Below are 12,500 nucleotides of genomic sequence, written 5' to 3'. Positions count from 1 at the left end.
GAAGAAAGAGAATAGAGGAAATGGAAGATAAATATAAATAAATAAATAAGGAATCTAAAGGAAAGAACGAACGAGAAAACAAATAAAATGAAAAAAATATGAAAAGAAAAGAAAACAGAGAGACTTGAATAAACTGAATCGTAGAGAAAAGAATTATACATTTTGAATAAACATTTTGAACCTTTTCATAACTTTAGCATTTATTCATTCTGTCGTTCAGTTATTTAATTAAAAAGCATGAATTCCTCTTGAGTGTGAACGTATTTATCGATTTTCTCCATTTAGTAAACGCCACAAGTAGCTGAGAATGATCCAGATTTGAACGTTGTTGTAAACATTCGCATATTTCTCTATTGTACTGTACATGCAAGGACATTGAACTTGTCCAGTATTGAAATACTTTTGTGGTTCTACAGAGGAGGGAAGGGTAGGGAAGGAGGGGGAGAGGGAAAGAAGGGGGCAGGGGGAGGGGAGAAGGAGGGTCAGACAGTAAAACATTTGGCAATAAATTTGCCCTAAAATGAAAAGATTTTTTTTTTTAACTTTTCTTCTTTTTCTTCTTCCCTGACCAGTATGCTGACCTGGCCTTTGCAATACGAATCAAAGTTGTAACCATGGTCATAACAAATATATTCATCCTTTTTCTCTTCCTTCCCCTCATCTTCTTTTCCTTCTCCTCCTCCTCCTCCTCCTCCTCCTCGCCCTCCTTCTCCTCCTCCTCCTTCTATTTCTTCTCCTACTATTACTTCCCTTCACCTCTTCCTCCTCAAGATGTATTCTCAGATCCTTATCTCGATTTTTCGTCTCCTTTCTCCTCCTCCTCCTTCCCTTTTCTTCCTCCTCCTCCTCCTCCCAATCTTCTTCCTCATGCTCCTCCTCCCCATCCTCTCTATCTACTCCTCCTTCTTCTTGTTTTCTTTATTCGCCTCCTCCTCCTCCTCCTCCTCCTCCTCCTCCTCCTCCTTTTCTTGATCCTCATTCTTTTCCTCCTTTTGCTCCTCATCCATAAAATGTAATCTCAGATCCTTGACCCGCCACCTTTTTTCTCAGTCTTTCTCCTCCACCACTTTTTCCTGCCCCCCTCCTCCTCTTCTTCCTCCTCCTCCTCCTCCTCCTCCTCCTCCTCCTCGCCCTCCTTTTCACCCTCCTCCTTGCCCTCCTACTCTATATCTATATCTATATCTATATCTATATCTATATCTATATCTATATCTATATCTATATCTATATCTATATCTATATCTATATCTATATCTATATCTATATCTATATCTATATCTATATCTATATCTATATCTATATCTATATCTATATCTATATCTATATCTATATCTATATCTATAGAACTGTACAAGTTCCTTTAAATAAATACTTTAAGCGGAAAGAAGCGTTCAGGAATACCCCTATGGACCAGAGGTACTCATCATAATAAAGACAATGTTTCTCTCAAAATATTGCACCAAACTCAGTGAAATTGCTTGGTGACAGCTAGAATAAATACTAGAGAGAAAACCAATCTAGCGGTCTACTCACTCAGAAGGTAAAGTCATTAAGTTCAACAACAACATCACAGAAAGAAATTTGATTAAATACAGTTTGATCAAATCTCGTAAAGTGAAAAAAGTAAACCTCCACCAAGGAATGCATAAATTAGATATCTAGATATGTAAAAAAGATAATAAAAATTAATCTGTTTAAATGGTAAAAATAGTGGTTGTGAGTAATTGCCCTTTGTTTACCAGGACGTTATCGCCCCGTTTTCTTTCTTCACTGTGGCTCATTCTATCATTCATTTCTCTAAATTCCCTATTCTGTCATTTATTTCTCTAAATTCCCCATTCTATCATTTATTTCTCTAAATTCTCTCTACCTATTGTGTGTGTCTGTCTGTGATTCACCATGATCTTGGATCACGCGTTGGACTCGTGATCGACAGTTATTAACCTCCTCGAAGAGAGCTCAGAACTCGTATGACCGATCTATGGGTAATTGTGTGACCTTACACGGAAACACACCCCAACTCCCCGCCCACGAGAGTTGGAGTAACGACTTGAAGCGCAGTGATACTGAAATTATTTCAGCCCTGGGCAGGATTCGAATCCGGACCGCCGTAGTGACAGTCGGGGACCTTTCCAACCGCGCCACCGATTCGTGTAATGTGTGTGTGTGTGTGTGTGTGTGTGTGTGTGTGTGTGTGTGTGTGTGTGTGTGTGTGTGTGTGTGTGTGTGTGTGTGTGTGTGTGTGTGTGTGTGTGTGTGTGTGCGTGTGTGTGTGTGTGTTTCTAACAAAATATGGGTACAAGTAATTATTTCATATCTAACAGTATTTATTGACACGTGACGTGCATGAAAGTAGGAATGTGTAATTTTAACCAACGATTAGAAAAAATCCTTTGAAGTTATTCGTGAACCAAGCAATTCCTTATATTGTGTGTCTTTTTGCATATATACGGTAAAAAACGAAAAGTCCTATACTGGGTCATAACTGTGGCACAGCGTTGTTAAGCCACGAAAACTCTTCGTTAATATATCAATTTTGTTGTACATATGTAACCTATTAATTTCTTCATATATCTGTTTATTTACCAATTTATTTAGAATTTTGTTAATCTAATTATTCATTCTTCTATACATATTCATTCATTTAATACCTTATTTATTTACTTTTTATTCTTTTTATACTATTTGTTTAACTATATATCCCTTTTCTTATTTTTAGCTATGTATTTATCTATTCACATACCATCAATTTGATTAAAAATTCATTATCACATTTGTCTTATCTAATTTATTTATTCATATTTAATGAGCTAGTTAAGATTTATCATTCATGCATATCACCTATTTTGTTTATTAATTTCTTTATCTATTTGTTTGTTGATTTATTTGTGTATTCTTAATTTTCTATTTCTTTGTTTGATATATTTTCTTATTTATCTATTTATTTGGTGTCCCTAAATTTTGTATTTATTGACCTCTGATGAGCAATAACTGGAAAAGTTTTTACCTTGGCTAGTGTTTGGTGTTACAGGGATAACTGTGATGCGAATCCAATTTCTGTTTATTTCATGATTCAAACATACATACATACATACATACATATACCAAGGCTTTTTCCCCCTTACAAGGGAGGTAGCCAAAAAGGGAAAGGCATTAAATTCATTTCCACCCATTCCATCCCTGAATACACTCCACACCCCTCCACCCTCTCTTTTATCTGAGCACCTCCTGGATGACGGGTCATCCCTGCACCTTGTCCACTGCCCTGGGTCAGAAGGAGTGTCGCAAGACACAGCACATCCACAGCAAGGCCGTTTCATTAAATCGGCGACCCCCCCTCAAATTAGATAACTTTAACAGTAAATGAAGGAATAACTAATTATTCAGATAGATAGATAAAAACTAAATAACAACCTAACAACCAAAATAAAGATGAATTAATTAATCAACTATCAATAAATAAGTACATAGCTGCATAAATGAAAAATTAGATGACTAAATTGATCGACAAATAGACAAACAGATCATTGTAATGTATATAGAAATTGAGATAAAGTGAAATAAAATGAAACTGAATAACAAGTATTTAGCATATTTTTTTGAATTCTGAAATAAATAGCTAAACAAATAGGTAGATGAAAATGTATATAAAAATAGTTAAGACTTCGTATGGAAGAGTCCGTACCTGGCAGTCGTTAGGTCCACCTTGGGCACAGATGGAGTGACGACCCTGGCCGTAGTGGCGGCCGTGGTCGTGGTTGTGGTCGAGGACGAGGAGGAGGGGAAGGAGGAGATGGTGGTAGAGGTGGTGGTCTCTTGCATGAAGGCCCAAGGGTCCGGAGACCTCACCGGGCCGTAGAAGAGTGTCTTGTCCGTGCTGGTCTCCCAGGAGTCCGAGTCGTGGGCGTAGGAAGAGATGCCCGCCGTCTCAAGTTCTGGGACCAGCCAGATCCAGAGGGCCAACTGGTGTGCCCGGTAGTGTGACCCCACGTTGGGCCTTGGACCTAGTTCAGGAAGTCAAAGAAATATGTATAGATACATACAAACATAATATAAAGTTAAAATAGAAATATAGAAATATAGAGATAATAGGTATGAAAATATAGTCATAAGAATACAAAAACAAAAGAACATAAGAACACAAAGTTAAGAAAGCACAAAACCGTAAGCATACAAGAATACACAAGACACGAAGATATATGATATTGCCACTACAAAAGATGATATAATGCTCTAACTGTGACGGTGATAAAGATCATAGCAACACGAATGATGAGACTGGTGAAAGTGATAGGCAATAGTAATAAAAACTATGATAGTAATAATAACATTTCATCTTTTGGCCACCCCCTTTTAGGGGGGGGAAAGGTCTTACAGTACTCGGATATGTATGCATTTGTCTCCACGTCCGGAAATTGAAGTAGAGAATACATACATACATACATAAATACATACATACATACATACATACATACATACATACATACATACATACATACATACATACATACATACATACATACATACATACATACATACATACATACATAAATACATATACCAAAGGATTTTTTCCCCTTACACGGGGGGTAGAGAATAGAATGTGAATTATAATTCAGACACTCGCACACACACTCACGCGTACACACACATGCACATATACAAACACACACACACACACACACACACACACACACACACACACACACACACACACACACACACACACACACACACACACACACACACACACACACACACACACACACACACACACACACCACACACACACCACACACACACACACCACACACACAACACACACACACACACACACACACACACACACACACACACACACACACACACACACACACACACACACACACACACACACACACAGACACACACACACACACACACACACACACACACACACACACACACACGCACACACACACGCACACACGCATACACACACACACACACACACACACACACACACACACACACACACACACACACACACACACACACACACACACACACACACACACACACACACACACACATAAGAGAATTCAATAGACACCAAGAAAAATGCATTTCCGCTTTTATTTAATGCTTAATATTATTCAAATTTACCTGATATATTATAATAACCTAAATTTCTATTTCAGATTACACAAGATTAATCAAGCATGCCACGAACCAAAGGAGCAGTAGACCTATCTGAATTTCAGCGACGTCGTATTGTGGGTCAACATTAAGGTGGACTTAGTCAACGCAAAATATCTAAAACTCTGTCAATGCCCCTTTCTACTGTTAATAGAGTGATCATACAATTCACCAGAGAGGGCAAAAAGGACACAAAACATCACTCAGGTCATCCCGGGGCCCCCAGAAAGAGCCTCTTCTTGTCAAAAGAAATGTCGAAGAGGATCCACGTTGCAAGGCCTCTGAAATAGCAGCACAAGCTGATGTCAGTCCCAGAACAACTGTCAGGTATCTCCATAATCTGGGTTACTATGGCAGAGCTAAAAGAAGGAAACCACTCCTTCGTCCAGCCAATATCAAACGGAGGAAGGATTGGGCTGTGGAGATGGTGGAGAGACCTGTGTTGTTTGGAGCACTGTCATTTTTTCTGATGAGTCACGATTCGCAATCTTTTCTGACAGTGGAAGAGTGTAGATCTGGAGACTGTAGTCAAGAGTGACTTCAAAAGACTGCAGCCAACAGTGAAACATGGAGACATTTCAGTAATGGTGTGGGGTGCAATTTGGAGTGATGGTCGATCAGAGCTTGTGGACTGTCAAGGAAACATCAATTCAGGCAAATATGTTTACATATTAAAGAATTCATTCCAATATTCTCCAGTGGTAGAATGAGTAAAACTGTTTTCTTATTTATGGAAGATGAAGCTCCTTGTCACACTGCTCAAGCAACATAGAATTGGATGAGCCAAAATGGGATCAGGAAAATTCCATGGCAAATTCAGTCCCCGGATATGAACCCTATCGAACACCTCTGGTGCTTATCAGACCGACAACTTCGCAAAAAGAACAGGAAGCCATCTTCAAAGTTCGAATTCTTAGAATTACTACGGGAAACATGGCAAAAAAAACCCTCAAGATGATATTCGTGAACTAATCACTAGCATGTCTAGAAGGCTCCTTGTAATGAAAAAAGCAAACGGGATGTCAACCAAGTATTAGATATTCACATTGTGACCATCTATAAGCACTTTAATTGTATCAACTGCTTGTTTAATCAATTAAACCATTTCTCTTAGCGTCTATTCAATTCTGTTATGTCTGTATATATATATATATATATATATATATATATATATATATATATACATATATATATATATAGATACATATATATATATATATATATATATATATATATATGTATATATATATATGAGATTCGAAATGGATTTGAAAATGTAATAAATTACAAAAAATTTACACTAAACGCGAATCAGAAAAGAAATAGTTGCCTCGAAATGTCAGCAAGAGTATTTAATTTGGAAGTGTTAATAAACAAATTCACCAACCATGTAATAAATCAATGGAATAAAATTCCTGCAGAGGCAGTACAATGCCCAATACTTTTAGACTTTCCTCATATGATTCATCTGCTAGGCTGGGGACCAGTTTGGTTGTTGCCGATTGTATTCTCTCGATCTTACATATGTTCTTCATTCTCTGCGTGAGGACCATAGTACTGGCGCATATTACAGTGTTGGGTTGATAAGTGTTTCGATGAGTTTTTGCATCATCTCTTCATCCATATAGTGAAACGTCACTTTGATCTTCTGTAGCAGTCCGTATATCTCTCCCACAATCTTGCTGATATGGGTGACAGGTTATCTTTTATCAAGACTCCCAAATCTCTCTCCTCTTTTGCTTTTGTAATGGGTTCAACTCACAAAGAGTAGTTTAAGGATGGTCTTTTGCCACTACTGCCCATTTCTAGTACTTTTTTTTTCCAATTCCTGGTTCCATGCAAAAACAATGTCTAGATATTTTTACTATAGTCTACCATCCTCCACACTTTTTACTCTTCTAATTATTTTTGCATCATCTGCAAACATGTTAGAATAGCTTGTTGTTCCTTCCATCATGTTATTGACATAACCAAGAAACCATATCGGCGCAAGCACCGAATCTCGTGGTATTCCGTTCGTTACTGCTCTCCATCTTATCTTTTACTATTTTCTCCATGTACATTTACTTTAAAAAGTGTTTTATCCATTCTAGTAGTTTGCCTCTCAGTCCTCCTACATGCTCCAATTTCCATATAAGTCGATTGTGAAGTACTTTATCAAATGCTTTCTCTAGGTCAGTGGTTCTTAACCTGTGGGGAATGACCGGTCGGACAAAAGAACCAGTCTTTTTTTTTTTTTTTCTAATCGATGTGTTTTTGTTTCTTTTTGTTTGTTTCTGGTGTCTTCTTGTTGTCACCGATGCTGTGGTGGGAAATGGAGAGTTGGCTCACTAAAGAGTGGGGAATTGGAGAGAAAAGGTTAAGAACCCCTGCTCTAGGTCGAAGTGCACAGTCCCCCCCCTCCCCTCTCTCTTCCATCGCTTCGCATCAATAACTCTCGAGTAAAAGCTTAAAAGGTTCGACTCACGTGACCTTCCAGATCTGAAAAAAGACCGACTGTCAGAATGTTCATCTTTTTAAGATATTTGGTCCATCGAACCTTCACAATTCTTTCATATAATTTCACCATTGTGTTAGTCAGTGAAACTGGCCTATAATTTAGTGGTGTCTCCTTTGTGAATTGGCACCAAAATTGTCTTTTCCCAATGAGGCGGGACAATGCCTTCTGCCATTTGGTCCATCGAACCTCCACAATTCTTTCATATAATTTCACCATTGTGTTAGTCAGTGATACTGGCCTATAATTGAGTGGTGTTTCCTTTGTGAATTGGCACCAAAATTGTCTTTTCCCAATGAGGCGGGACAATGCCTTCTGCCATTTGGTCCATCGAACCTCCACAATTCTTTCATATAATTTCACCATTGTGTTAGTCAGTGATACTGGCCTATAATTTAGTGGTGTCTCCTTTGTGAATTGGCACCATAATTGTCTTTTCCCAATGAGGCGGGACAATGCCTTCTGCCAGTGAACATACAATAAGACTGAATTGTGACCGCTAGTAGTTCCCTACGGCCAATAATCCCAAGAGATTGACGATTTCACTCACTTCTTCATTTATCTATTCTAAACTTTTTTTTTTTTTGTGCTCTCCTCTCTTTCCTCCAGAAAAGTGTTCTCTTTTGTGAAGACCGATCGGAAACTTTCATTTATTATTTCTGCCTGAACTAAGGCCTCTTCCAAAATCTTACCACCCAACTATTAACTTAGTGATCACTCCCCTGTCTCTTAATTTGACATTTATAAACCTGTAAAACAGCTTCGATTCATCTTTGCATTTATTCACTAGGCCTCTTTCAAAATTGCTTTCTTACCCCTTGAGAATTATTTTACGAGCATAGTTATTCCAAACTTGTTTGTAAGCTTCCTTTGTATTTGCTTCTCCTCCAATTTTCCCAAGCCATGCCACTGATTTTTTTTGTCTCATATTTCTTGTTAACCCAGTCCTGTTTCTGCTGCTTCTTCCCACTAGTCTTTGGCACATGTTTGTTTACTCCCCAAATGTAAATATCATGAAAGATTTCTCATGTCGTCTTTATTCCCGTGGTATTCATGAATTCCTCCCAGTTTGCTTCTTCAAAGATACTTTTTAACTCTAAGTAACCTACTTTGCTAAAATTGAGTCTCCTTGTCTGCATGACTCATTCCTTGGTTGTATTTTTTCATCCTCCAGCTGAAACTCAGTTGTTACATGGTCACTTTTTTCTATGACACAAAGATAGTTCAGTGAGCTGATGATGTCTGGCTCTTTGGTTAGTAACATATTTGATCATGTGGGAATGTCATCTCCTCTTATCCTGGTCACTTTCTTTTAATCATTGGGGCATTTTATTCTGCATTGCTATATTCAACAGGGTATTTCCCATTTCCATTCCCCCCAATTGACCTCACTGCAATTAAAATCTTCAATAAGGACTATATTACTACTTTTTCAATATCGTTCTTTAGGAAAAGAGCTATATTCAATAACATTTCATGATATTCAGCTATCCAAGCTCTTGCATTAGGGGTTACATATACTACCATGACTTCTCTCTCATCCTGCCCTTTAGTACTAAGTTTTAGTTAAGTTGTTTAAGCTTTGCCTTCACTCAGATTCGCTTCTTCCATTTTATGCCATTTCTTACCACAAGCATTACCTCTCCATCCAATTCATCTTTGTCTCTTCTCCAGGAAATGTATCTATTGTTACCCAACTGTTGGTCAATATTTTTTGGGAGTTTTATTACCACTAGACACAAAGTATCAGCCTAGTTTATACTTAACTAATCATATATTTCCAACCTAGCCGATAGTAAACTATCAACATTAGCATATGCTACTCTAAGATTCCTTGTGGTGTTTATTTTGCAATAGTGCCTTCCTGTCTTTTTAGGAGTCATTTCCTCACCTTTTGATTAACAACTCAACCAAAAGAAACTTATTTTTTCCTCTTCCGTACTCCATTTTTTTTTCCTCTAAGAGCTTTCGTGTCTTTGTTCCTTCCTCTTCGTTAGCATCTTTCCTAATTCAAATATTTTTAAGCTTTTCTTCTCGTGCTAATTTCCAAGACTTGCTGATTAACTCGTCTGTCGTGGCTTGCAACTTGAACTTTATTTTCAATGGACGTGCACCATTTCTCTTACACTGTGCTGACCTAACCTATAGATACAATTAATTTTGTCTCTTAGTTTCAAGTCCTTCCCTAGAGTTATTGAGGTAATTTCCATAACTATATGCATTTCTTGTTCGTGGTGTAATTTCCATGAGATGATGTGTTGTTCACGGCAACCAAAGAACAAGATGCATCTAGACTTATCAACTACATCTCCGAAAAGAGATTTTATTTTTCTTATAACCTTGACTATTCCATCTTCTAGGCTATCTCTTCCTTGTTGCTCCATCATTTCTTTAAAGGTTACTCTTTCTCTCCTGTCTCTCCTATCCTCTTTTTCCTCAATGATGTTGAAGTGATTTTTTCTTTCGTTGGCCAAAGTTTCTTCTCAATTTATCAATCTCTATTTTCTGAGCCAGGTTTGTTCCCTTTTCTTGCACCAGATTGCTCCAGATCGTGCAATTTAGCCTTATGCGAGGAAATAAAATTTCTATATCTTTTCAACTTATAATTTCACTTACCTCTGTAGTAGAGTATCCAACTTATAACCTATCTATCTTCTCATATTCATTCCCTGCACAACATTGATAAAGTTTTTCAATAGGCTGACAAAACTTTTTGGGTGTAAAACCTTCAAAATCCGCCATCAGAGACGATGACCTTTATTTTTTTCCCTTGACTCTCTTCAAAAGTTGAAATCAGCAATATTTTGCCTCTACTGTGACCTTGAATAGCTTTGCTTCTCCCCTGTCCACTCGAATGACAAGTATCTTCATGTGGCTTTGCCCGTTAAGTGCAAATCCAGGAGTGTCACTTTGCGCCGCCGTCGTCACCACCATCGCGTTGGGACGAAAACAGTTCTTTTTCCCTCCTAACTCTCTCCGAAGGTTGCCCCCTCACAAACTGTAGATCTTTTGCGCAGAAGTCAACTATCTACTAGAGACGGTACTAGCCATCCCCAGTTCATCCCATGGGCTTCACCCTGTCTGCTCGTGCCTAAGGAGAATGGCGAGTGGCGGGTCTGCACGGACTATTGTTGAATTGATGACATTACGGTGAAGGATAACTATTCACTTACTGGACAATATAAGCCAAGCCACCTATATAACAAAAATAGACCTCTTCAAGGGCTATCAGCAAATTCCCTTATCCCCAAACACTCAAATATTATACTTATTTGTCACCCCTTTTAGGGCCTTTATAGTTACACTGTCCTTCCTTTTGTGCTATGTAATGCTCCTGCTACCTTTCAAAGGTTCATTAACGTAACCAACTCTGGGTTACCTAACACCCACCCATACTTAGACGATCTCATTATTTTAGCAGATACCTGGTTCAACCACGTGAGAAAATGAGATTCCCTCCATGGTCGCTTAGCAACGAACGGATTCGTCATTAATTTGGTGAAAGCCACGTTCGGGAACGCTACAGGACCGTACCTTAGGTACGTCGTGGGTTATAGACTGTGCCGTCCCAAGCAAGCCAATATGGAGGCCATCCTGAAATTTCTTGTTCCCCAAGACCGCAAATCCCTTCAGCGGTTCCTGGGAATGGCGGAATATTACCATCGATTCTGCAGGTACTTCTCGTCTGTAGCTGCCCCACTTACTGCTCTCACCAGACCAATGGAGAAGTTCATCTGGACCACCAATTGCCAGACATTCTTCCAAGTACTCAAGCAATTTCTAATCAAATAGCCAGTGCTTGAAACTCCAGACTTTTCCCGTCCCTTTGTACTGCAAGCTGATGCATCTGGAGACGGAATCGGAGCTGCTTTCCTGCAAACTGGAGCAGACGACAAAACCTTACATTCCGTCTGATACTACTCTGCGAAACTTCTCCCTCACCAACAAGCCTACTCCACGATGGAAAAAGAAGTATTGACGATGGTTTCGGCCTTCTCCCTCTTTGAGTGCTATCTTACTGCTCCCGTGCCTGAGACTTTAGTTTACAACGACCACAACCCCTTGGTATTCATCGAGAGATCCCGTCTCAGCAATCAGCGTATCCTCCGCTGGGCCTTGGCTCTCCAATCGCTCAACTTCTGAGTGGTCCCCATACGCGAAGATAACCTACTTGCCGATACCTTGTCAAGAGGAACAGAGAATTTTCCTACCCCTGTGTCGTACGAACTACCAGTCCAGCTCGCTCCCTCTACACTGGACTCAAAGGGTGGGGTGTGGGGAGAAATATTTCCACCCAAGGATCGTAAATCTCTGTAATATTAAAAAAACGGTTGGTTCTGACAAGGTCTAGCTTCTACAGCAGGCTTTTCTGACCCACACGTATCCCTCTGTTACCCGTTCCGACTTGCGAAGCCATGCCCCTTTCTTGTGACCTATATATAGGCTTCATATCTCCTTCTCGCCCTAGGTCTACCTATTGGGTACACCCCCACCACCCCACCCCCATACGGTGTCAAGACCTGGCTGTTCCGTTGGAACCCGAGTCTGAATTCATTTGGTAATGTAACCAATAAGTATTACTATTATCAATTCCTGACCTCTAAAGTGTGATATCTAGTCATAGGGCGTATTAGCTAGGGAAAATGATACTTAGTCATAGGATGTATTATTTAGGGAAAGTGATATTTAGTTATAGGATGTATTAGATAGGGAAAGTCATATCTATAAATACGATGTAGTAATTAGAGAAAATGACATTTTTACATAAGACTTATATTCGGCAGTATAGAAATTACGGTGTATCATATCATCGTTGCTAAATTTA

The 12,500-nt window shown here is 38.9% G+C and overlaps 1 protein-coding gene across 1 annotated transcript in view; it reads right to left on the bottom strand.

Annotated features, from left to right (window-relative positions):
• LOC143032476 (carboxylesterase 4A-like) overlaps positions 1–12,500 on the bottom strand; it is a 349,653-nt gene that overhangs the window by 112,263 nt on the left and 224,890 nt on the right. Inside the window, exon 7 of the mRNA XM_076197319.1 lies at positions 3,686–4,004. Coding sequence (XP_076053434.1) covers positions 3,686–4,004 — 319 coding nt within the window. The remainder of the gene's footprint in view (positions 1–3,685; positions 4,005–12,500) is intronic.

The sequence above is a fragment of the Oratosquilla oratoria genome, chromosome 13, assembly GCF_046742065.1.
Source record: "Oratosquilla oratoria isolate Oo_2021 chromosome 13, ASM4674206v1, whole genome shotgun sequence".
In the NCBI taxonomy this organism is placed as follows: Eukaryota; Metazoa; Arthropoda; class Malacostraca; order Stomatopoda; family Squillidae; genus Oratosquilla; species Oratosquilla oratoria.
Note: the sequence above shows the minus strand (reverse complement) of the source record. Positions and strands in the feature narration are given on the sequence as shown.